At 35.7% G+C, this 27,732-nt stretch overlaps 1 protein-coding gene across 1 annotated transcript; it reads right to left on the bottom strand.

Annotated features, from left to right (window-relative positions):
- Positions 1–540: 540 nt before the first annotated feature.
- Positions 541–27,682, bottom strand: LOC122001956 (mitochondrial thiamine diphosphate carrier 2-like). The gene is made up of 7 exons (XM_042556951.1): positions 27,182–27,682; positions 24,568–24,684; positions 11,586–11,697; positions 7,537–7,664; positions 7,224–7,376; positions 6,720–6,869; positions 541–916 (listed from the first exon to the last, which is right to left on the bottom strand). The coding sequence occupies exons 1-7, from the start codon at positions 27,296–27,298 to the stop codon at positions 698–700; spliced, it is 996 nt and encodes a 331-aa protein (XP_042412885.1). The 5' UTR covers positions 27,299–27,682; the 3' UTR covers positions 541–697.
- Positions 27,683–27,732: the final 50 nt, after the last annotated feature.

The raw sequence follows: 27,732 nt of genomic DNA, 5'->3' as shown, positions 1-27,732 counted from the left end.
AAACGGAGTTGAAATGCTTACTCAAGCTCACACTCCCTTCGTGTTGATATTCCATTAAAACACCTGTTGTACTTGTTTGGGAACCTACTCTTTAAATATATATATATATATACTCTTCAAAAATTTTAGAGAACAATGTGATCATTAGAACATTTAGAATCTTAAATGTGCCCTTTCATAAATCTGCCAAAAAAAACGTTGAATCAAAGTAGGCCAAAAAATTACCATGATTGAATTCAAACTCCAAAATGACAGATTATGGGAGCAACAAGAATAGCCACTTTGAGGTAAGCACAATTGATCCAAGGATCTTTCACAAGATCAAGATTTCTTCATCAATTAAATTTGGCATCCAATTAAACAATATTGATACAAGGGACCATCATATATATACATGGAGAAGAATGAGAATTTAACTTGAATGAACCGGATATAAATCAATCTCTAAATCCTAAAATGTAAAACATGATATCATTTCAGCCAAAGGCAAAGTGAAGTAAAAAAAGCGATATAAACAACCTGGTGGAAAAATGAAGGGAATAAGCAAAAGAAAAGGGTATAAATTAGTGTGAAAAGTGACATAAGATAACAAGGTTGTCATCATTAGTTCCCCGTGCTTCATGGGGTCGACGGACACTTCTAAACGACCAAAACTTTGGTTGCGTAGTGTTTGTCATGTATAGAACGAACAAATTAATCAAATGAGTAGAGATTGCAACCAGTTGGAAGTGTACTCGTATGCAACAAATGTGACTGCAGCAGCAGGAGCAGATTTTAATAAACTGGGAAAGATGCCCTTGTATAAACCAGGCCACCCTTCTGCGTGGAATATGTCTCTCAAGGCATAATGCATGTTCTTGTATTTCTGGCTCTCTACTCGTGCCCCGTACCTCGGATGCCTCTCTAGACCTTCGATCTGCAGTTAAGCCAAGCGAAATCAAGACAGTGAGATAAAAACTATAAAATAGTACAGTGCTCTAAAGGTATATACTGTCAAGCGGAAATAAGTAGGCTTTTTGAAAGCAAATAATGATGAAGTATTTAATAGTAGTATGGTGGCAAATTATATGGAACCTTTAATCAGTGATCTTATGTAGTATGGTTCCTTCAATATAATACAGATCTTGAAGCAACTTCAAGCGATAAACTAAGTGGTCTCAAGAAACCACAATATTTTGGTTTTCCAAACCATAGTCTGTGTTCTGAGACTTTGAAACTGTAATGGCCTTTGAAACTGCAGTATGTGAGTGTTTCAACTTGTAGTTATACTTAAAAGTTCGAAATTTGTAGTATTTGGGTTTCAAATATCGACTCGTACCGAGGTTTTGGTCATAGACTGGAATGATACGGTTTCGGTATTGTATCGTGTTATACCGATACGATTACGGTATTTTTTTTATTTATATATAGTAATTATTAGATAAATATATTTATTGTGTATAATTTAAAATAAGTTGTATATTGATTTTATATAAGTTATTTAAACAACTTAATATGGTTAGAAAAAATAATTAAATATACTTTTCTTTAAAGATGTATTAATAACTTGAATTAAAATTGATACATCATAATTATATAAATTAATTATTTATTCATTTAATTAATTATTAATTTAAATAATATATATTTAAAATAGTAAAAAAAACTAAAAATATCAATTAAACAGTAAAAATAATAAAAAAATAAAAAAATTTATCAAAATATAGATATGATTTATTAAAATTTTTAAATAAAATTCAAAACAGTAAAAAAATTATAATATCAATTAATATTTTTTTTAATTTTAAATATATTTTATAGGGATACTTTATTTAGGGTTTCTGAAAACATATTCGAAATATCACACCTCAATTGGGAATTATTTAAATTAATTATTTTTTTTGTTTTTGGGTAACAGTAGGGATCATCTCGCACCGGTCGCGTGATGCGGCGCTAGAAGAATCCCGTATTACTTTCGGCGCAAGCTGAGGCATCACACGACGCTTCCGGCACCAGCGGAGGCATCGCACAACGCTTCCGATGCCGGCGGTGGCATCGCGCGACGCTTCCGCGGCACGAAGGCATCTCGCGATCGTCGATCGTGAGCAAATGACGCACGCGAAATTTATTCGAGTGCAGTGCCGGTTTTGCTTCCACACCAAAACGATAAATTTTAACGGTTTCGGACGGCACGGCTTGACACTTCAAACACTGGCCAAATTACATGATACTTAGAAATTCAATAGTATATCATTACTGGTTCATTGAAACCATTGTATATGATCTTTGCATTCACAATATCTGGATAATCCAATCCCTAATATATAGATTCTATTGATACAAACTTCAGTATGTAGCCTTTGAACCACAGGATATAGACATTCACAGCAGTTTATTGATTCTGTGAATTCACAACCATAGTATATGGTCTTCGATACTATAGCCTTTACAAGTACACACCTGTTGTATATGTTTCTGAATCCAAATGTATACTTTACAACCATAGTTCACAATTCATTACTAAGTTTTGTGATTTATTGATTAAACCAACCTCCATTAAATCACTTATGGAGGCACTACAAGAAAACTGGTTAATAGCGAAAAAATTATAATTTCGTCTCTAAATTAACGACCGAAATAATAATTGTCTCTAAATCAAAGACCGAACATTATTTCGGTCATTAATTTAGTGACAGACTTAGAATTCCGTCTCGGAATTAGCGACCAAAAATTCTGTTCCATCTTTAAATTTGTTGCTATTAATCAAAAATAATATTTAACTTATTTAATTAATTAACAACGGATAAATAATTTCCGTCATTGATTTAGCCACGGAATTAAATTTCGGTCGCTAATTTAGAATCATATTAGGATTTCTATTTTTTTTTTCCTCTCTTCTCGCTCTCTTGATCCTCTCTCCGATCGATCTTCAGCGTCTAGCGCAATCTCCTCTCTAACACAATCTCTTCTCTAACACGCAAGTAAACCTCTCCCCTCTCCGACACTTTGTTTATGAGGTCAGCCGTGGCCTCGGCCGGGTGCAACCTCACATAGTGTTTGTGAGTCAGCCGAACAGAGCCTCACGCTATGCTCGCGAGGCCAGCCACAGCCTCCTCACCCTCTCACCCTTGGTCATCTGCGAGCTCAGCCCTAGTCGTGTGGCCGAGAAGGTGTGAGCGGCTGGGGTGTTCGGGGTCGACCATGGGCGGTTGTGGGTGGCCATGCAGCCATGGGTATTTAGCTTCTCCTGAAAATGAAGAAGAAGCTACCTTTAGCTTCAGACTACAAGGAAATAAATTAATTGCTTATTTGAATTTAATGACAAACAACAATCTAATTTGTCTATTCTATTGGTGGTGGATCACAAGTTGCTTCTTGTCTTGTGCTTAAGGATGTTAGGTAGAATGACTATGGAATGCTTCCAAACCAAGTAAACTTTAGCCCCAAAAGTCTAAGAAAGGTGTCAAATGATACAAACTCTTGGTAAAGTCTTTAAGGACAATTCTTGATCACTCTTCATTAGGATCTCATTCTAATTTGATGTATTATTAACTTTGACTTGATGAACACTTGTGCTGAAAGAATTAAGGTGTTAAGAATTCTGTGATGGTGATTATGAAAAGCATGTGGAGATGAGTTGAAACTTAGCAATATCTTTCTCACATGGAAAACAATTCAGTGTTGGGTCCTGAAGCTTGAGAAGTTTGACAAAGTGGCACAGAAATTTCATTCATGAAAAAGCTTTTGTACCTATTCCTGGATTTTCTTTTGTACTGATTGAATAAGTAAATGAAGGCATCTTTTAGGAAAGCAATAAATACTGGTCTTGTGAATATGGAACTGGAAACAGCCTCTTATAAAAAACAGGATAAGGCTACGTACAATGGATCCTTCCCTGGGCCCCCGCATAGTGGGAGCTTCGTGCACCGTGAATATGGGAAATCAGTGGTGCTGTGGAGGGGCTGAAAGTCATTATCTAAATTATAGGCCTTCACTTTTTTTTATGTATAATCTAGATGTTCAGGCTTTGCTTAATTAATTCTAAAGGTAGACAATCTTTCTCTAGATTCATATACTAGATAAATCCATAGCACAGTTTATATTAAATTCTGATCCTCTCTTGATTGGTATACAAATCTGATTTGATTAGTATGTGTTATAATATTATTTTGCAGATATAATCATATCAGATATTGTAGTAGTACACGGTGGTCAAATTATATAGAGAATTGTAGGGGATTGGTAAGTATTGATGTTATTAATAATTCAAATTCATCTAATCTTTTATTTATTATTTGGAATAATGAAAGTTTTTTCATGTAATTTTACTCCTGATGGTCATAGTGTATCTACTTATATAACCAAAAAATGTAAAGAGCGTCAATGCGCTTTTGGTTGTACATGGAGGCATGTAGACCAAGATCTTAAAGATTTTTATTATCGAAATTTTTTTATGAAGTAATTTGAATATTGTTTTTACTGTATAATATAATTTTTAATTTTCTCGATATTATTGTAGAAAAATATATTTGAGAGCAAGGACATGAAGTAGAATTTAAAGAAACATGGAACAATTATTGTCAAAAATTATACAAAGACTTGTTATACAAGTGGAGAAGGAAGAGAACAAGGTCAACCCATGTACATATGAGATTTGGGATGCATGAAATAATAATTGGGCTGCAGAAAAATGACAACAAAATTTATCGACGGCTCGAAACAATAAAAATATTGAGCTCGCTTGCCCAAGCACCGGATCCACAAAGCATACAACTAGATCACGATATATTGTAATGCATGCAATAGACTTGGTGAGTTTACGACAAATATAAGAATTTTTTAATTATTAATACACTTATTTTATTTTATAAAAAAATTATATATGCAGGTAGATACTTTACAAAGACCTCCCATTTGTTGGTAGGTATTTCGCAATATGCACGAACAAAACGATGACACTTTTGTCAATGCTCAATCAAAGGTACGTAAGAATATAAACTTTATTACAACTCACATTTTTTTTTTGTGCACTGGCTTTATTAATTGTATATTAGATAATACTAAGTTTTTTTACATAGAACGATATGACTCATGAAGTTGCACAAGCGTCTCAGCCTACTATAGAGGGAAAGGAAGTACAGACTTTATATGCTATCAATGATATATATTATGAAGTTGTAGGTGGAAGGAAAAAGAACTCCCTCTACAGCCTTAGCTCCTACACAAAAGTTGTATATGAGCGTGTGATGACTCATAGGCTCAGGGGTCGTCCTTCATCTACTAAAGTGCAAACATTAATACAAGAAAAATCAAGAATTGAGGAGCAAGTCTCAGCATTAGCATTAAAGATCGGGTAAAGACGACGATAGAGCAACAAATGCAAGAATTCTTCTCTCGCTTTCCATTAATGAGTCCTTTTACTTTTCCAACGCCGCATGATTTTGACTAGCGGGATACTCAAGACTCGAACGCCACTAATAAGTAGCTCTTATTTATCACTCATAAAACATGCAAAATTATACTGTTAATTTTAATACTATATACAACTCTAATTGTATTAGAACTTTTCAGGAACAATATAGATAAAAGGTCAGCACTCGAAGAACTAGATTTGATACTATATTCTATTAGTAAGGTATATATTTTTTTAAAACATATTAAACTTGTGTTTCATTCTTTGATAAGTAGTTTTGTCTTTGTGTATATCTATTTTAATTTTAGATTTATATATAAGCAGGATTGTTTCAAAATAGAAAATGTAGTCAACTTTAGATTCATGTAGTAAAGTTTGAAGTATCATATTGTACTTGTTGAAGTAGGATGGGATGATAAAAAGGAAGAAGGTAAAGAAGTGATGAATGTATTTTGTTTTTGAGCAGAATGGAATATATTGGAAATTGAACCATTAGTATGTTTTGTGATGAATGTATTGTTTTTTGAACCATATACTTGTTTTTGAATGTTGCTTTGTTGTTAAACAGTTGAAATTGATGTGGATTTAGAATGTTGAATGTAAGGAATTTTGAATGTTGCTTTGTTTAGGATGTCTGAATTTTCAGTTTAATTTTGTGATGTAATCTAGGATTTTTACTATTTTTAAGGGTGTTTTGGCAAATTTTAAACGACAGGATTTTAATATTTTCTTGTGATGTAATTCCGTCACTGAATTTAGCAACAAATTTAATTCCATTGCAAAATTTAGCAACGGAATTAAACTTCCATCGCTATATTAGCGACAAAATTAAAATTCTGACGCTAAATGCGACCATATTTTTTGTGACCGAAAAAATTGGTCGCTAAAAACTATTTTTCTTTTAGTGAGGGATCTGTCCGTAGACTTCATCTCGGTGGTTTTGGTTAACAACTATCGACACAATCAAACTTCATGAGGGATTATAGAAGAAATTTAAAATTAGTTGTTCCAACTAGACTTTTACTTTGTAGGGTAGCACAAGAAAACATATATTAAATGAACTACTGAGCATCTCCAGAATGTTATAAGTAATCATATGGTGAAAAACATCCTTGGAAGTTTGGGCCTAAAACATGACGCATTTGAATGTACTTGGATGTTTAGCAGCTAAGAATTTTGGTACACAAAGATAGTTGCCAAACATTCAAAATTTTAGCTCAGCATTAACCATATGGGATGAAAATTTCTAGATCTTCAAGAAAACACAAATTTAGAGACCAAAATGGTTGGCTAATTATATTGAGCCTGCTAAGATATCCAAAGTTACCTGGAATCGCTTTTTGACCACATCTAGAGGGTGACAAATGGTTTTCGCACAGGTTCCAGCTGCAAAACCACAAAGAATCAATTGGAAGCTTGATAGAGAATCATCTGGCTTGATTGGGCCAATATAGGAAAATCTGTATCTATTCCAAGCCTGTATAAAGGAGAGAGATTTTCCAATTTAAAATGTCAAGAAAAACAAAATGATCATTGATACTTCATGAGATGAACCAAAATTATCCAAAAATCTATGATGAAAATATGTATTATTGAAATTTATGCTAAAACACAAGGATGGATGACTTATGTTAGTGCTGGAATAGTGAAGTTTAGAACACTTTGAAGACAATGCTAAAAATTGTGAGGTTCAAGCAAGAAAGACCGTGCAGAAGTCTAAATGACCCTTCAATTTATGACAATATTTAGAGTTAAATCAATAAGCATGATGATAAAAAGTATCAAGCAAATTTTGATATAAATTATAAAATATATTGTTTTCAAATGTTACCATCATCCAACGCTTGAAAGTGTCATATGATCCAAATTGCAGAGCAGCATAGGGAATGATTTCAACAAGTGTGGGTGACAATCCAGCATATAGTCCTCGTACACCACGAGTTTTAATTATGTCAAACAAAGCCGATCTCATGGTTGGATAGACCTAAATTAACATCATATACTCTCAGTATGTGTTCCAGTTATAAATGGAATTTATTAAGTGCACAAATTACATTTAGCAGAATTCATTTCCCCATTATTCTAAAACTTTCGTTTCCATTAGAGGGCATCAAAGCATGAAGAAAGGATATTTTTCTTAATACCTTCGGCTCACCCTGTGAGGCTAAGACTGTCCGTAGAAGATCAAAAGGATATGACCCTATAGTTGCTGCACATCCTGCAAATGCTCCACTAAAATAAGACAAATAAGGACTCAACTGCAAGTGATCCTCTGCAAAGGAAAATTTGGTATGTCAAGGATATCAGTTGAAGATATTTAAGACAAAAATTTATTTCATTAGCTCATTGTTTAAGCAATGTAGTTTCAGTAACACAAGAAATTTTCTTATATATCTTGAATGTATCAGAAACCAAAGGAATGTACTTTCAGTAACACGAGAAATTTACCACTCTACCTTGAATGTACCAGACCAAGTTCAGACCCTGAGCCTGCAACTTACATTCCAAATTTTATATAGATTTTTTTTACAAAGGATGTAAATGTCTTGTGATCACATCATCCAACTTCCAAGTAGCATTTCTAATAGATATTGGTAATGTTAAGGGAAGTTGTTGAATCAAAATGTGCTTAACATCAACCAGCCAACCATGGTCATACTCGTGATGACCATGATAAATGTTCTTTTAGCAATTTAAGAAACTGATTGCAAATATATAATTACACAAAGAAGAGAAGATAGAATACAAAGTCCAATTCAGAAATGCCTTGTCAATCCTGAAAGTGGGTGTTGCACTTGAACTCTAAAGGAATCATAGTCAAAATAGTTGGTCTAAAAGTGTTGTTTAATTTGTCGATGATACCTCAAGTTAAGCTCCAAGTTAAGAGTCCTGTGGCTACTGTCACCAGTGGACTTATATTTTGAATAGGAGAAATGGGATGGTGGAGCTTCTACTCATGCTTAAATTGTTGATATGGAGAGATTAACGCTATGCATCTTTCATGCTACATAGAAGTTGACGGATTGAACTCGCTACTAATTTGGTCACCACAAACAAGAGCTATCAAGACCTGACTTGGAGGCATGCTAATTATACTAGGAGCTCAATTGATGCACTATGCATCTTTTGCACTTAGTAGAGGCTAAGAGATTGAGCTCAGTATTAATTTAGTCACCCCAAACAAAAGCTATGAAGACCTGATTTACAGAAATGTTAACTGTATTAGGTGCTCATCCAACCCTACTTGGAGAGATGTTAACCCTGCCAAGTGTTCAGCTGACATCACATGGCGCTCCTTACCAAGACCTCAAACTTCTGGAAGTTGAAGGGCAATGTTCATTATAGCATGTGGCTCGTTAATTATGCAATTTATGATCACAAAATCTTGCTCAAAGGCTAGACTCTTGATTAATCACAAAATCGAACAAAAATCTCACACAAAGACAAAAACTCAAGCAGAAGCTTATTTAACAGAAGGATAATTTACAGTAGGAGCATGGTTGGGATTTGGGCCTTTTTTTATAGAGCAATCAAAGAGTCTAGCCTTCTTAAGTAATTCTCAAAAATACAAGGTCTAATTGCCCTAATAAACAAGGTCTTCTTCAATATCATTCCTTCTTGTTGATTGTAATTTTATCTTTTCAATTTATCTGTGTTTCATGCTTTCCTTGCATCTGGTCAGGGGTTCTAATAGTTTGCGAGAGATAAGTATTGCATCCCTAAAAGAAAGAACTTGAGACTTAAAATGAATTAGATGAATCTTTTGCTGAGGTACATACAAACAATCTGAAAAAAGTGCAACTTGAGACAAGGTTTAAAATTGTAAGTCGTGCCAAAGTTTCCGTTTATAATTGGAATGATATTGTTTTAGTACCATATCATGTCGTATCAATATAATTTCAATTTTTTTAAAAAATATAAAATATATTAATTAAAAAAATATATATTAATATTTGATTGCTATAAATGCTTACTATTAGGTTATACTTGAGATGTTGAATGTTAAGAGTTTTAATATTATCTCGTGAGATGATCATGATTATTGAATATTTTGCAATAACTATAAAATATATAACTTTAAAATCTATATTTTTATTATTATTGTACATAATTAAATAGTCTTAATTATAATTTTATTATAGAGACATCAAGTACAATAAGGCATCAAGTCTAAGAACTTGCATTTGCAATGGTAATGAAGATTAATCTTTAGTTTTAAGTTTTATTATAGAGGCATCAAATCAAAGACCTTGCATTTACAATGGTTATGAAGATTAATCTTCATTTTCGACATATTTAATTCTATTTTGAAAATTTTAAGGATTGATTATGTTATATTTATTTGTAAACCTTAAATTATTCATAGATTAATGTAATTTTTGTATTTTGAGAATATGTATAAGTTGGCTAAAGTTTTTATTGAATACTAAAAGGATAAAGGAATGACGACTTTAAATATTGTATCATAACAATCTTTATCGATATCAAAAAAGTTAGAACATACAAAATCTTTTAAACTAGATTTAATCTAATTTAAAAATTTTATATTTTAAATAACTTTTTTTAAAATTAAATAATTAATAAGTTAAATTAAACTAATATTTTAAAAACTAAGATCAAGTAAACATTGATTTAGAGTATACATGATGATTAGGATGAAGTAGGTTTAAATTGAATTGAATTTAATTTATTTTTATCAATTTAAAATTAAACTAAATCATATATATAATAATGTAATTTCGTAGTATTTAGGAATTATATTATATTTAATTTTCTTTTCTATCTTTGCTAGCAATTTGTCTCTTCTATCTTTAAAGAGATAGTTCTCCCTTTATCTTTAAAGAGGTTCTGTTTTTCTCACATAACCTTTGTGTTTGCCCATATGAATGAGTGAAGGAAAGAATTTAACATAGAAAAAGAAGCTCTCTCTATTCTTTTAAAAAAAAAAAATCATGTGTTTAAATAGGAAAGGAATAAGAAAAGAAAGGGGAAAGGAACCAAAATTAAGAGGGAACATAATTAATCATTTAAAAATAAAAAATTAGAAATTCAAGAAAATAAAGGAAAAAATATAAATGAAAAAATGTCACCTCGCGCGATTGCAGGGCCTCGCACGACCGTGGGGTCTAGCGCATGCCTCATGGCTGCAAGGGTCTCGGGCGATGACGAGAGCCTATCACGACTATGTGGTCTCACACAGGCCTAGCATGAGGCCTCGCAATGGCCTATCACAAGGCCACATTGCCTCACATAGGCCTCGCACAGTCACAGGGCCTCACTATGGCCTTGCGTGAGGCCGAGCTGCCTCGCGGAGTCCTCACACAGCCGCAATGCCTCGCAATAGTTGCATGAGGCCTCCGAGACGGCCTCACGTGAAGCCGAGCCACTCCATGGATGCCTCGCACAACCACAGGGCCTAGCGACAGTCTCGTGCAAAGCCAAGCTACTTTGCAAAGGCCTCATGCAGCCACAGGGCCTCGTCGTCCTGCCTCGCGGAGGCCTCGTTCTGCCTCGTGCAGCCACTACCATGTTGCCTCGCGAAGGCCTCGTGGCCAGGCATGCCTCATGTGGTATGGGTGTTGTGCCAATTAGCAAATAGAACGGTAAATTTTGCACCAATACGTATCGTATTTTAAACACTGAGTTGAGATTAAATATATGAATTTAATATATCTTAAAAGATTTAATAATGTGTGTAATTTCAAGTTGACAAAAATTCCGGACACACTTCTAGGTGTACTGCCTGCAGTCCAGAAATTTTGCAGAGAAATTAAAGTAGAGTTGGTGGGTTGGCACTAAGATCGTAATCTAGACAAAAATAGCAAGCCAAGGCAATTTTTCCCACAAAGTGAAGTTGGTTACGGTACTAGCTTGATTTGATCCCCAACTGATAGCAGGATTCAGGCTAATGCCTTTTTATGCCTATGTCATACCCCCATAAAGTTGCAAAGAAGCATGCATGAATTTAAATGCAGTTTTTAGATCACTTAATTGTAGAGCAGATTAGTGCAACATTGAGATATCAAACAGCATAGTAACTTGCTACCCAATTATTGTCAAGTAGTAGGTAAAGTTGTTCAGCTAAAATTTAAGACTTGTATCCAGCTTCTGCTTGCAAGACAAATGAATCTAGTATAAAAAATGCCTAAAATGGCACATATTGTGATAAAAATAAATTTTAAGATGTGTATACCTTTCTTTGATGAACCTGCTGCAAGAGTTTTCGAATAGTGAAGAACTGTAAATTGTATAGCAGTATATGGCATGTACAACATGAGAGCTGGAACATTTCCTCTCCAAAAACCCTGTTTCACGAAACAAATGAAATAAGAACAGAACAATAAACACTCTACAGAAGCAAACATGTGAAACCCCAGATCATTCAGATAAATCTGTTAAGTTCTCATACATGTGCAATACCTATTATAGTGCAATAACTAATGCATTATTATCTAAAAACCACATGAAAAATGTATAGTCACAAAATAAACAAGAGTTTCTGTTAATCAGCAGATCATCCACAGTTTAGATGTGGATATCTATTATAATTTATTGTGTTTTCAGTGCATCGTTATTTCACTTGTTAATGCTATCCAAGGATCAAATGTCGTTCCGTGCGGCCCAGCATGGACGGTTTTTACCGTTCTGCCAGGCGGCCAAAACCGGCACAGGAGGTGTCCCTGTCTCGAGAAATCGCGGACGCCTCTGGCGGCGCTGGAGGAGATGCGGACGTCTCCGACGGCACCGGAAGCGTCCCACGACGCCTTCGACACCGAAGGCATCGCCAAACATGGACGGTTTTTACCGTCCATGTTTGGCGTTCCGTGCGGCCCAGCATGGACGGTTTTTACCGTTCTGCCAGGCGGCCAAAACCGGCACAGGAGGTGTCCCTGTCTCGAGAAATCGCGGACGCCTCTGGCGGCGCTGGAGGAGATGCGGACGTCTCCGACGGCACCGGAAGCGTCCCACGACGCCTTCGACACCGAAGGCGTCGCCAAACAACCCTGTTGGCGCCGCTGGACTCGTCCGGCAACCCTTCCAGCGCCACCACATGAGTCTGACAACGGTTCCGGCCAGACACCCCCGCGGTGATCGCGGGTGGGTGAGCGATCCATGCGATCGCGTTTTTTTCCGATAAATAATTATTTTATTTAATTAATTTAAACAATTCCTAAGGATGTGTGATATTTCAAACAGGCTTTCATAAACCCTAATTAAATTATCCTAATAAAATATATAAAAAATATATTTAAAATTAAAATAAATTTAATAAATTTTATTAATTAATATTCTGATTTTTTAATGTTTTAAATTTCATTTAAAAATTTCTAATATTTTTTTAATATTTTGTATTATTTTAAATTTCATTTAAAATTTAAAAAAAAATCTTTAAAAATTCTTTTAAAAAATTAAAAAATCTAATAAATAATATTTATATTCTGATATTTTTTTTATTTTATATTTTTTTACTTGATATTTTTTACTATTTAAATTATATATTATTTAATTAATAATTAATTAAATGAATAAATAGTTAATTTATATAATTATTATTATATATAAAGTAATATCTTATATTAATTTATATACTTATTATTATAGATAGATCCATTTTAATTCAAGTTATTGATATATTAATTTTATTTAAATAAAATTATTTTTAATTATTTTTTCTAACAATGTTAAATTGTTCAATAATTGAGAACTTATACAAAATCAATATACAACTTATTTTTATATACACCATAAATATACTTATCTTATAATTATTATATATAAATAAAAAAAATACCGAAACTATATCGGCACGGCACGATACGATACCGAAACTGTATCGTTCCGGTCTGAGACCGAAACCTCAGCACGGGTCGAAATTTTAAACCTTGATGCTATCTATATATATGCCCATATATTTTAAATTTGGGGGTTCACTTTTGTGTTACTTTGATTATGGGCACCAAATGGGTTATCCTTTTTGTATACACGACTAATCACTCCATTATTGATTCTCATGGATTACGATGACATCACCTAATAGGTATTGGTGACATCAATTAGGTGTGGTAACTGCTCACTTTAGCATGCTTAGGAGGGTCTCCCCTAACAAAGGGAGGTGTCTCCTCTCTTTAACAGTGACACTAAAGAAGCTAAGTTCAAGAGGGTGATCCATTACAATTTATTTTGTGAATAGATCTTAGATCAGACATGAGAGAAACAGTCACACTGCCTATTACAGACACCAAATGATTATGGTATTTTTCTGTGTATTAAAACATTTTAAAGAAAGGTGATTCCATCAAATTTATGTATATTGCATGCATATATTGTTGGCATTTTTCTTTTGTGGTTTTGATGTTTGGCAATAAGTATGTTAGATGATTCAACTTGATGACTTACTCCTGAACTTGTAGTCCTAACATATTTTGTAGGTCATCAAATGAATTGTAAAACTTAATCAAAACATTCAAGGAATGAGTGTCACATTTCCACGTTGATGATGAGTGTCAAACTTGAAGACTACCGAAGAATGCAAGTTGCAATTTTGGTTTATGTATAGATTCTAGTAAGAATTGTGCTAAACATCTAAGTAGCAGTAGATTACTTACAGATTTGATCTTAAAGCCATGTTGGCAATGTGTTTGAAACAAGTTCCCACATTTTCCCATTTCTAAGTATGGAGAGCTACCTACAATTGGTGTAGGGAGTTCTAGATCGTCGTTTAGGACTTGAACATGTTGAAACTTTCAACCCCCAAGTGGTCCAATTTTAATATTTGGGCAAAAGTTAAGTTTGGCATTGTTGGATAAGGCTTGGTTGTTGTTTTTGTTAAGTTAGGCCTTGTACTTGTTTTTTATGTGTACCTAATTGTGTTGGCACATATAGATGCATGGAGACAACTCGGCATGATCTAGGTCATGAGTACTCAGTAACTCAAAGTTCATGGAAGGTCAGAGAAGGGTGGTATGAGACACTCGAGGAATCATAGGACAAGGAGCATTAGAGGCGACTGTGTTTGGACAGAGTACGTAAGTGAAGCAAGATAAATGACACAAGAAGTTGAGGGCTCAAAGGACGAGAAGCTTGGAGGAAGATTGCTAGAGATGCACTACGTAAATGGAGCAACAAGGATGATCGATAACCATCATTTTGTCAAAATATTTAGGCTTCTATATTTTTTTTATCCTCTCGTGGAAAATTCACATTTATACTACATTTTACGAGTTAGATTCATTTTTTGGACTTTAATGCAATTTATCCTTTATTTGTGGAATTATGGATAAATATTTGAATATAATCTTTGTAGGCAATCAAAGGGGCTATGGATTCGAGTCTGATCGATCCAAATGGAGCTTAAGGCTAGGGCTAAAGGAAAAGAACCAATCTAGAGCAACTTGGGTTGTCCATCTAAGATCCAAAGGAATCTGAGTCATCCATCAAAGATCTGGGTCATCCAAGTCAAGGGAGAGTAGATCACAACCATTGATCAAGATCTAAAGCCTTGGATTAAGATTTGAGATGATCCTCCCTAGATCAAGATTTGGAGAATTCTCAATCGTGGATGCAAGTCTGATCCGATTCCAATGGGAAGTAAAGGGAAGGAGATCGTCAAAAACATAGCAAAGGGTGCGGGAGAAAAGGGAGGATTGCTGATCTCCATTGACGCCAACCACTGGAGCTTCACCATCTTTCGTCCACCGAGGTAAAGGGATTTTCCTTCCTCGTCCATCCTCATATCCACCTTCATTGCAAGCTTCGGCCAGCCTGTCTCCATCTTCCTCTCAACGCAAACAAAGGGTAGGACTTCATCTTCTTCCACCACGCGACACCGATGCTCTTCACCACCACTGACGAACACCAAAGTAAAAGGTATTGCCTTCTTCAGGTCGTCATCCATCCTTCCTCACCCGGCATGATTCATCTCATCTCCAATCTCACCAATGCCACCTCACGCAGGCAATCTACATCGCAAGCCATACCAGAGAGAGAGGGGATTTCCCTCCTCAACCGATTCTTCTTCATCCGCACATCATCTCCGATTCGGGGCAGCACTTCATCTTCTTTGATCTAGGCAGCAGCATTCTCCATTTCCAAGCTATGGACATCAGCCATCATCTCCGATATCCGAGCCAAGCTTGGGGATTCCCCAACTTGATCTGTATGCTGTCAATTCTGATCCAGAGATCCCTTTTCTTGCAATGTGTAGTCTCCTTTCCATGCAATTGAGTTGTTTATAGGATGTTTGGTTTTATCCCTTATGCATTTGAATTTGAACCTGTTTGAGTGTTAGTTTTGTTGATCTGCAACTTGGTGTTCTTTAATATTACTGTACATGTTTGATTCCTAGATTGCAGTGGTTAGGATAGTTTAGATGCCGTGTTTTTCCAATGTCATGAGTCATTTGCATTCGTAGTATAATTTCCTTTATGTTCTATTCAATGCATTAGATCAGACCATGTTTCGTTAAATGTCTTGTTTCTTTAATTAGTTGTGATTGTAGTTTAGATTAGATTGGGGTATCTTTCATTGTTTAAATTTAGAATTCACAGCTTAAAACCCAACCCCAAAAACCATTTATGACTTAGATCAATGACACGGATAGGGAGCCAAGGGTTCGGTGCATCCAAAGGATGAGAAGCTTGATGGGAGGTCTCATAATGAAAAAAGTTGCTAGTGAGACGAGGGTTGAGAGCACATGGGTGAGGGGCAGTCAACTTAGAAACTCAGTAGATTTTTTATTTCAAACAACTGATTGCCTATGATCAATCAACTAATGAAGGCTGAGTGAACCATTCATCAAAAGAGAAAGGAAATGGCCAAGATCCAAGGCTAGTTGACTGATGGATATTGCAAGTTGACCGGTAAACATGGGATGAAGTAGTCAAGAGAAATGCAAGAAATGATCGCGAGGTGTTGGAATCAATCAGATCAATTGACTAATGGTGGCATACTAGTCAACTAATGGATGTCATATCAGCAGACAGTGTCAGCAAAAGAATTCATGGAAGAAGCTTTAAACAAGGTTCAAAAGGCCACGAAATAGATGCAATAGCTTAACAAAAGCTTTGTTTTATTGTTATTCTTGTTGAGACTCATTGTCAAAACCTTACCTCAAGCCCCTTGTACCTTTTACGATGATATTGCAAGAGGTTTCTTTACCTCCGGACACTTCACCAAACCGAAAAAAATAGATAGAAAATCAAAAGGGCATCTTTTTATCCATATCGCCAAAAGGACATCTCTTTTTCAAAAATTATTAAAACAATGCCCTACCAATAATTTTCTAGCCAAAATACCCTTTGCTCTTGGCCACCTTGGAGCAGCTTTGTACAAAGCAAATCTAAGGTGATTTTACATTTTTGTTTTCCACTTTTTATTAAAGTTTTCTTTTTTTTCATTTTTTTCTTTTCCTTCTTTTTCTTTTTTTCTCTTCTAATTAGCTATTAAAAAAACAAAAATGCCAAAAAAATAAATTTTTTACTAAGGTTTTTTTCTATTTTCTTTGCTTTCTGTTTTCCTTTTGTTTTATTTTCCTTCTTTTTTCTCTCTTCTAATTAGCATATTAAAAATAGAAAACCAAACAATGTGGAGCTACCTTGGTAAAAGTTGCACCACCTTAGAGTTGCAAAAGAACTCAAAGTTATTTTTTTTTTTTTAGTTTTCTATTTTTTATTAAATTTTTTTGTTTCTATTTTTCTTTCCTTTCTCTGTTTTCCATTTTGCTTTTTTTTTTTTGCCTTTTCCTTCTTTTTTCTGCGTTCATTGCACTCTTCAACATATCCCGATTAGACATAATTTCACCAATATTTGTCCATTTATTAGCTCTTTCAACCCAACGTGGAGCTTTGCAACCGACTCTCCTTTTTCTAATTTTCCTCAAAAGATATCTTTTCACTTGCTTTGTCTATGGGGTGCTTTCATGCAACTTCATTAACTTATCCCACAAATCGTTGGCATTGGTAGGCTCCAATTTGATTAATCTCATTTGCATACCGGACACTCAAGATGTGGTGCTTGGTTTTAATGTTAGGTGTGTACTCTTCTCGTTGATTCTTAGCCCATCTATGATCTTCTAGATCATCTCCGTCTATGTCCTTGAGCATCTTGGCTAGGGGTAGAATGATCCCGATGTGGCACTCGACTTTACTATTGGTCATGTACTCTCCTTGTTGTCTCTTAGTCCATGTATCTCCGTCTAGGTCCCTGGGCATCGTAAATCCATGAAAATATTTCATGATTAGCAAAAGATCAAAATTAAGACAAAAATATAACTCCATCCGGTGCTTCTATAAAGAAAATTCCCTTTCAAATCTCGGTGGATGAATGTTCATTTCAGCCAATGTTAAACCTTTCAAGACCTACTCTAGTACCATTTGTTGGTGGGAGATGAGACAGTGACGTGGAATGCTAGAAAAGAGGAGGGGTGAATAACGATCGTCCTTGCAGATAAAAGAATCACTTTCTTTTGCTGCAATCCTAGCAAGGTCACAAGTGTACAATTAATCACATAAAAATAAATAAAACATGAGCACATACCATACTATAGGCGATTTATGTGGTTTGGCAGCCCCTAAATTCATAATCCATGGAATTATGATCCTTTAGGTGGATTACTCTCAGATTTCTCTCTATATTTTCTCTACTTTGGTGAAGTGCCGAAGGTGAAAAAACTTCGTACAAGATCGTTGTAATAGGTACACAATACTTTCTCTATATTTCTCAATAGAAAATTAAAAGAGTGTCCTTTTATCCATATTGTCAAAAGGGCACTCCTCTTTTAAAAATTATCAAAAGAGGGCCCCACTCATAATTTTCTGCTCAAAATATCCTTATGTGATCCAACTTGGAGTTACTTTAGTTAGAGCAGCTCCAGTTAATTTATTTGTTTGTTTTGTTTTAAATTTTTTAATACACTAATTAAAGAGAAAAAAAGGAAAAACGAAGGAAAGGGAAACAGAAGTAAAAAGGGAAAAAAAACAGAAGAAGAAGAAGAAAGGAATGAAGATAAAACCATAATAAAAGATTTTTTTTGCTACTATACAATTACACGAGTCTAGACTTAACGTTGCAAGAATAAAACAAGAGGAATGATTTAGCCTTTGCCGCAACACAAAAGAATGAGCATTTGGTGTCTCTATCAGAATCTTCCAACATAGACAACAACAAAGAGGATTTTCTGGAAAGGAAATGAAAAAAAAAAAGCGTTTAAAAGTTCTAACTTTGATAACAATGTCCAAGAAGCTCTTGAGGAAGAAAAAGGGTACAAAAAGGTAAGATGTTTTCATTGTAAGGAAGGTCATATGAAGACCAATGCCCTAAATTGAAGAAAGAAGATGATAAAGAAAGTGTTTAAGCATGGCTTTAACTTTTTATCCAAACATAAAAACCCATAATCGTACCAGACCACTTGAGGATCAAAAGTTCCAACAATTTTGCTCCTTATTGAAGGGCAATCAACTCAATTTAGTAGGAATATTTTTCACCTTTGTTGGAAATTAGTCAAGCTAGCTCTTTTCCTAAGTTGACTTAAGTTGCCACAAGTAATGGTTTGCAAATAGGTCCACCTACACTTTTTGATAAGTTAACCTAAACACAATGAGCTGACCAAGCTTTTCTTAGGTCAGCATAAGAAACATGATTGTTACCTTTATGAATTGAATTTACAACTATATTGGGATGATTTTACCATAAAATCACATACAATCATTTTGAACTCTCTTTGCATCCCAAAAGGTTGAAATCATGCAATCAAGGCTTTATTCTTGATAAAATAACCTTTCTCTCACCTTCATACGAATTTCCATTTCTAGGGTGACTAAGTTTTGCATCTCTTTGTACTTCTTATTCTTGGAGCGATCAAGGCTTAATCTTGATCAAACATTAATACAAATTTCTATTCTCTAAGGTAAGACTAAATTTTGCATCAATTTGTAATTATCCATTTTTGAAAGATACATGTAGCTTCTAGAATTTCCTAGAAGTTTGTTTGCTCTTCTTTGGTAACTCTAGATGTTTTTCTAAATTAATGTGCTATAAAGCTATCTAGCTTATATTCTCTCTAAGGCATACTGTAAATGTTTCCTCTATTGCCTCTTTAAGGATACAAAACCACCTAGTAGCATCTGGGCTTGAGTACCCTACCCTCAGGCATTTAGAAGAGGCTATTCAAACTGAGGAGCAGCAGCAAATTTACTCAACCAGCACAGTAATATCTCCATACAAGCCTCCGGAGGATACTGCTATGGGACCTCCCAGGTACCCTGCAAGAGCGGATCCCCAATCGTCCAGACCACAAACTATATATGATCAGCAACCACCTAAAGCAAGATTCAAGGGCGGATACAACAATGAATTATGGACGCTCTCATCTGCACAACAAGGAGGAGCTATGTTTATTATACCAGTGCAACTAGGCCTCTTTGATGATGCATTTTCAAGATGGAAATCCATCACAAAAAATCACATTGCAAAGCAAGCCTTTACGGATCCAAGGGATAAAATGGAGTATATGGAAAACCTACTCGGAGGAATCGAAAAGATCACATGGATCCAATGGCGTATGAGCTATCCAGCAGAATATGAAGCCCTAGTCAATATTGTGATGGCAGAGAAGGAACCCAAAACATAATATCCCAAATGCGAAGGGTTTTCTCATCAGAGGATCCGGCCCAAGGATCCACAGCAGTCCAAGACGCCGCCTATAGAGATCTAGAAAAGCTCTCGTGCGACAACGTCAAAAATATTATCGAATTCATGAATGACTACATGAGGGTTACGGCAAAGACAGGAAGAATGTATGCAGGGCCAGAGCTATCCGAGAAGTTTTGGCTTAAAATGCCAAGCAACCTTGGAAATAGGATCAAAGCAGCTTTCGTCGAAAAATACCCAAGGCTAACTATAGGAATAATCCCTAGAGTTTTATTCGCCTACAAATTCCTGGAGCAAGAATGCAAGGATGCGGCATTCAAACGAGCCTTGAAGAACCTATCCTTTGTAGTCAGATACCAATACCTGGCTACTATAAAAATCAAGGGCAAAAGAGGTACGGTCTTAGACGATCCAAGACATACAAAGGAAAACCTCATGAGACGCGTGCCAGGATGGAGAAGAGGAAGCACCTGGTCCGAAACAAGAAATGTAAGTGCTACCTTTGCAGACAGGAAGGTCATTTCGCAAGAGAATGCCCTAATGAGCGCCGCAATATTAAAAGAGTTGTCATCTTTAAACAACTTAACCTTCCGGAAGACTGCGACGTCATATCAGTACAAGGAGAAGAACAGAGTGATGTCATTTTTAGCATTTCTGAGGGAGAAGAAGATGATGAGGATCTTCAAAGGTTGATCCAAACCCTTCATCTTAATTCTAACACTATCTTTATGCTAGGACAGATTGATGGAGGATACAGGCCGTAGATAAAAGTACCAGAAGAACAATTAAACTGCGAGCATGACTGGCATCACAATGAGCAGATCCTTCCACCTAAGCCAAGCATATGCACCTGCTGTAGAAGGGCCACTATCCAGAGGGCAAGGATCCATTGCCCAAGGTGCCTAATAACGGCATGTAATCTATGCGGACCATATTATTTTAACAAGGAAGTTCCCGTGGTGCCATCAGCACCAACACCCTTTTTCCCCAAGCAATTACTCAGGGAACAACAGTATTATATTTCTTGGTGTGAAGGGGAGATTGAAAGACTTCAAAAGGAGGTACACTATTATAAGTCCCAATACGAAGAGCTACTCCTGGAAAAAGAATTAAGAGAAGACTTCAGTCAATTAGAAAGAGGGAAAGAAGTAGAGGAAACTACAAACGTCCTCCTTGAAGAAACAACACACAGGATTGCGGCCCAAGAGATAAGAGGCCCAAGGTTAGTAAAAACTCTACAACCTAACGGTTGAAATTGATATTCCAGGGATACCAAGGTTCTCCCTTAAAGCTATAGGGCCACTACATGCTGCGTCGATCAAAAATCGGTGCAAGCAAAATCGCTTGAAAAGAATAACTTTGTGGTCAACTTTAGCGATATCAATTCACAGCAGACGGCAAACATGAAGATGAAGCAGGGAAGAATGTACATAGGGAAAACATTTTCAGAATCCCCTACACCTATAGTTCCCCATGATCCTTAGTGACAACATACAAATAATAATCGGCTGCAACTTCATACGAGCTATTCATGGAGGATTACGTATTGAAAGCAATGTGGTAACTTTCTACAAGAACCTTACTACTATTAATACTTTACCCTCTGTCACACCCGCGGCCATTGAAGAACTTGAATTGGGAGAAGAGAAATATATTCAAATAAAAGAAATGGTGCACTACTCTGCCAAAACTCCCCAGCAAAAATTCAAAGAACAGTTCGAACCCCTCCTAAGGGAACTACAAGATCAAGGATATATTGGTGAAAATCCTCAGAAACATTGGGCCAAGAATAAAGTCGTATGTCAGCTGGATATTAAAAATCTAGATTTCATAATTGAAGATAGACCCCTCAAGAATTTAACTCCTCGGCAGAAGAAAGCTTTCTCTAAGCATGTTAAGGCGTTACTAGAGATCAAAGTTATTCGTCCTAGCAAAAGCAGACACGGGACAACGACTATTATAGTAAATTCGGGAACCACAATCGACCCAAAAACCGGAAGGAAAATAAAAGGAAAAGAAAGAATGGTCTTCAACTATAGAAGATTAAATGATCTCACCAACAAAGACCAATATAGTCTCCTAGGAATCAACATCATTTTGAGGAAGAGGAAGATGGGTAACTGTTTCAAAGGAACTGAAGAATTTATTGCTGTCTATATTGATGACATCCTGGTTTTCTCGCACAATGAAAAGGAGCATGCAGAACACTTGAGGAAGTTATTGGACATTTGCAAGACAAATGGGCTTGTGCTAAGCCCAACAAAAATGAAAATTACTGTTCTAGAGATAGAGTTCCTTAGTGCAATACTAGGTAACGGTAAAATTAAACTCCAACCCCACATTATTTCTAAGATTGCTGATTTCAGAGAATAATTGAAGACTACAAAGGGGATGCGATCCTGGCTAGGATTACTCAATTATGCCAAAAACTACATTCCAAATTTAGGAAGATTATTGAGCCCCCTTTATGCGAAGACTAGCCCAACTGGGGATAAAAGGTTGAATAACCAAGATTGGGCCTTAGTCAAAAGGATTAAGAAGCTAATCCAGACGTTGCCAGACCTCAAGGTTCCACCCGAAGAATGCTTCATTATTCTAGAAACGGATGGCTGCATGGAAGGTTGGGGTGGAATTTGCAAATGGAAAAGATGCAAGTTCGACCCTAGAACCACAGAAAAAGTTTGTGCTTATGCAAGTGGCAAGTTTAATCCGCCAAAGTCAACCATTGATGTCGAGATTCATGCAGTCATGAACTCTCTGAAGGCACTGAAAATCTATTTCCTAGACAAAGAGAGTTTGATCATTAGGACGGATTGCGAAGCTATTATCAGTTTCTTCGATAAATCAACCAATAATAAACCATCCAGAGTCAGATGGTTGGCATTCATGGACTATATTACCGGCACAGGCATTTCTGTTCAATTTGAACACATAGAAGGGAGAGATAATCAATTGGCTGACGCCTTATCTAGACTAATTAATTGTCTTATCATTACAGAATGGCTGGAGGAAGCCCTCGATAGATTGGAACTAGTGGCACCAGTCCTTCAGGAGATAAAGGAAAGACCCAATATAGAAGCTCAAGCCCAAATGGCCTAAACTCTCTTGACCCTGTCGGCCTCGCTAAGCAGTACCAACAACTACTGCAAGACCTCCATCAGCAATATCCCATCTCCCTTGACAAGTATAAAGAAAAACATCAAGAGCTACACTAGCTATAGTACAAGCAGCTAACTCCTCCAGCAACTTAGATTGCTACACGCCTTGAAAAAGCAAGAATGCCAGCGAAGGAGCTCATCCGACAATTGATGGTCAGATTGGTACCCAGCCACCAAACAAATCGATGAATAGCTGGAAACAGCTGCCAACCTGCTACATGATGCTTTCAGACGGATGGATTCCTTCTAGCTATGAAAGACTTTTTGCGGAAGTGGTGGGCCCGCAAGAACCAACCCAGCCCACTAATCCCTGTAAATTATTAAAGATAGGAGTGTTGTAAAATGGGATTCCTTCTTATCTGAAGGACAACCACGCGAATAAAGTGTGTGGTGTAAAGAAGATTCCTTCTTATCAGAAGGACATCCTCTAGCTGTAAAGGGATAGCACACGTCCTTCCTTATCATGTAAGAGCATGTGACGATGGGACCCAATGAGCACCCGACATCTCTTACTTCCTCTATATAAGGAAGAAACGAGCCCTTTGCAGAGACATAAGCGACCTTTAGTCTCAACTCAGGGGTGCCTTGTAATCTCTTAAGTAATAAAATCTGTGAGTTTTTCATCTTATCTCCTTATTTTTATTAGTTCTAAGGGCCCCCCCCCCCCCCCCCCCCCCCCCTTCTCTCGGTATTGCCACGCTTCCTCTATTGCCTCCTGAGGAATTTTTTTTGTGATTTTTTCTCAAGAGTTGAAATGAAAGTGATAGTGACATGTTGTAGATATAGGAGCAAGCCTCTAAACCATGTAAAGCTCCCTTTTTAGTGATTTTTCATGAACTGAAAGTGATAGTGACAGATTGTAGATATAGGAGCATGACTCTGAACAGCATCAAGCTCCCTTATTAGTGTTGTATGGTTTTCTATTTATTTTACTTTTAATGCATATTTGTCTACACATGTAAACATATTTCTAACATTTGAATTGTGTCATGTTTGCAAGAAAAGTGTGGCACCAACAATTTCCCTCCCTCTTAGCTGCTGTCATTCGATCCTGTATATAACTCTAAACCTCCCATGTCAATTATTTTAAATTGTAGTTTTTTATTCTTTAATTTCCATCATTTGTCTACATGAGGCACCAAGATATCATAACATAATGGAATTAGTTAAAATTAATCTGAACAAGGCCCATATAACTACCAGTTCAATCATTGTTTCAGTTTAGTCTTTTTCTCTTCTGGTTAGTAATCATATTTCTGAGTCAACCCACACAGCAACAATTAAATATGTTATATTAGAAAGAACAATGGAAAGGCTAAAGAAGTTTAATGAGACAGGGAAAAGAACTCCAACACATAAACTAATCCATACCAAGAACCCTTCCTCTCGAAAAATGTCCTTGCTGGCTTGCAGAATCCCAGTGTATTTTGAAGGACCATACAAGTCCCTTCGAAGGAAGTCCCATGATGATGTTGGTTCCATTTGAACCTGAAATAGCTCAGAGAGCTTTTTTTTAGTTTTCTTCAAGTGCAAAATAAAATCCTGAACACAATAACATAACACTATCTTCATGCAATATGTGAAGAAGAATACTTATATGTTTTAATTATCATGAAAAGTTCAAACATACTGTTTCATTTGAAAATGCAGAAGAATCTCATCCATTAAACAGGCAACAAAAAAAACAAACTTAACAAATAGAAAATTGGTGGTTCCTATAGGGTTAACTCCCTCCAAAGCAACGTAGTTCTATCATGTTTGGTGATAAAAGATAATGTTAGAACAAGATCATAATGATCTCCTCCAAAATCAAGGGTACTTGTCACTAAAGCACTAGCAAGTTTTACTGTCTAAACTGAAAATTTTAGTGCAGAAAAAATAGCAGTTCAAGACTAAGAAACAGTTCAACATGAATTTACTATATTAAAAGATATCAAATTGCCAAAGTTTGATAGAATAAATAAGGAACAGGTAAAAATTTTGAATACCTTCAGTATAATGAGTGCAGTGATGTGATTAGATTCTAAACTCTTATGCTTGTTTGGAATCATCAAGTTTCATGTAACAGAAAGTTTACTTCTGAAATTGTACTAGTGTCTTGTAAAACATGACAACTAAAATTCTGTCTCAAAATTTTTGGGATTTAGAAATCCAATCAAAATCAATCTGGTTTCTTTTTGAAAATCCTAGAAAACCCATGAGACACTAGTACATGTTTCCAATATTTATCTATGAAACACTAGTACATGTTTCCAATATTTATCTATGAAACACTAGTACATGTTTATCGATAGAATTTTGTATGTTTTCCATGATTCAAAACATACAAAACGGAAAATTTAATTCTATCTCTCACTTAAACCGAGATATATGAATTTGATTAGAATCGTTAATAGTTCTATTCTAATATAACAACAATAACAGCCAAGCCTTTATTCTACTAAGTGGGATCGGCTATATGTATCCGCCTATGTCATTGGGATTGGATCCCCTACTATATCCTCATTATATTTAAATAAATTTTATATTATTTTATTGTTGCTAAGTCTTGTTTAATCTCCCTTTTTTAGATTAATGTGTGAATTTGTCATGATCTTAGATCATCTAATTGGGCCACTTATTGGTCATCGTACATATTTGTATCATCTTAAATTTGTTTCTCGGAATTGCTTATCTTGTCCATCCTCATATGTTGGCATATTTACTTTAACATACTTATCTTTGTTACTCTCATCTTTTACTCGTATACTCAATTCATAGCCCAACGTTCAACCGCATGTAACATAACACATAACAAATCCAACCGTCATTTTGTAAAATTTTCCTTTAACCTTTAGAGGTACCTTACCATCAAAAAAAAACAAAACTAAAGTTGTCCTCCATTTCAACCATCCTATTTATATCTTATATAAAACATTTCTATCAACTCCTTCATCGTTTTACCAAAATGATTTAGATATTTAAAGCTCACAGTTACATAAAACTTCAGTAACTCGTTATCTCTAATTTTAATAATTGTCTTGCTATGTCCACTACTAAGGGCAGTTCGGTGCACAAAGTATTCCCGACAATGCAAAATCCCGAGAAAGGATCGGACCACATTGGATATAGCCTTATCTTGCATTGCAAGAAATTATTTTCGCGACTCAAACCCGTGACCACAAGGTCACATGGCAATAATTTTACCATTGCGCCAAGACTCCTCTATCTTGCTACATCCACTACTACTAAATTTAAATTTTATATATTCTGTTTTTACTCTAATAGTCCTAAAACATATTTCTTACCAAAATTCTAGTTTAGCATTTATTCCGCGTATCTTGTCGAACAAAACAATGTTAAACAACATGCACTATCATAATGTGTCTTGGATGTATTAGTGAGTTCATCAATGACTAAAAAGGCCACTAATTTAGGTTCTAGTGTCCAATCAAGTTGTTAGTGTATTGTAATAAAATGAGGAAAAAGAAAATAAAAACTAATGTGTATCATGCAGATCATTGTTGAAGACCTGACCATGCATCTTCTAGAACAAATAGCCTCCTCTTTTTTAAGCTTCTAATTAAGTGTTAACGTTGAAGTCGCATTAAATTCAAGGTGAAGTATAGAGTATATCTTGTATTGATAAAAAAAGAAACAATCTATCTGAAAAAGTAATCCCAAGATAGCTTGGGTTGTCTTTTTTATTGCACGCATAACAGTTGGTGAGTGCTTATTTGTTCAGGAGACACGAATTCCAGTGGCTGATGGCCACCCCCCGCCCCCAAAAGAATAAAAAAACAAAACCAAAATCTGTAAGCAACTATCCAACCTCCAACCCAATTAATTAAATAATCTTTCACATGCATTTTTTTTAAAAAAAAATGATTTTTTTACGTATTCTTATAAAGAAATCAACCGCATCACATAGACAAATTGAACTAAAAAAAACGAATTTTGAAAGAACTTCACCAGAGACGGTAAATTCGGGGAAAAAAAGACGAACCTGAAACCTAATCTTGATCACATCCAGCGGCGAGGTCACCATCCGAGAGATAGCGCCCGAGATTGCTCCGGCGGAGGAACTGATCAAAGCTTGCTTCAACTGCCCCGTCTCGCCCATCAAGCGGAATGATGAAGCTTAGAAAAATACAGGCGCTTACTTCGAAAAGCGAAAGAAGAACAAAGATTTGCAGATGCTGGAAGAAGAAAAAGACGACGAGGAGGAGCTACAACGACGGAAAAGGGATGCGGAGAAAGGAGAAGGTTTGCCGGTTTGCCGGTTTCCCAAACCCTCTGCCGCAGCCGCTAATAGATGCTTCAATCCTTCCTCGCATTAACTTCTTTTGAAAGAATCAAAATTAATCCGGAAGTTTCGTACGATAATCCATCAAAGTTATTAAGGAAAGGGCAAAGGGTTGCTGGGCACGATCTGGAACTTTTCCCTTTTTTGCCATTGCATAAATCAACTGGCGCCTAATATCTTGTTTGTGAAATCCAGGGTTCTCAGAGAGGAAAATACGTGGCGACGTGGATAACAAAAAAAATTAAAAAGGA

This window comes from Zingiber officinale, chromosome 7A, assembly GCF_018446385.1.
Source record: "Zingiber officinale cultivar Zhangliang chromosome 7A, Zo_v1.1, whole genome shotgun sequence".
In the NCBI taxonomy this organism is placed as follows: domain Eukaryota; kingdom Viridiplantae; phylum Streptophyta; class Magnoliopsida; order Zingiberales; family Zingiberaceae; genus Zingiber; species Zingiber officinale.
Note: the sequence above shows the minus strand (reverse complement) of the source record. Positions and strands in the feature narration are given on the sequence as shown.

Coding starts and splice junctions, on each gene's coding strand:
- LOC122001956 (XM_042556951.1), bottom strand. CDS start 27,298: ATGGGCGAGACGGGGCAGTTGAAGCAAGCTTTGATCAGTTCCTCCGCC. Junction 24,685..27,181: donor TGATCAAGATTAGGTTTCAG/GTTCGTCTTTTT, acceptor GAGCTATTTCAG/GTTCAAATGGAACCAACATC. Junction 7,665..11,585: donor AGCAGGTTCATCAAAGAAAG/GTATACACATCT, acceptor TTTCCTTTGCAG/AGGATCACTTGCAGTTGAGT.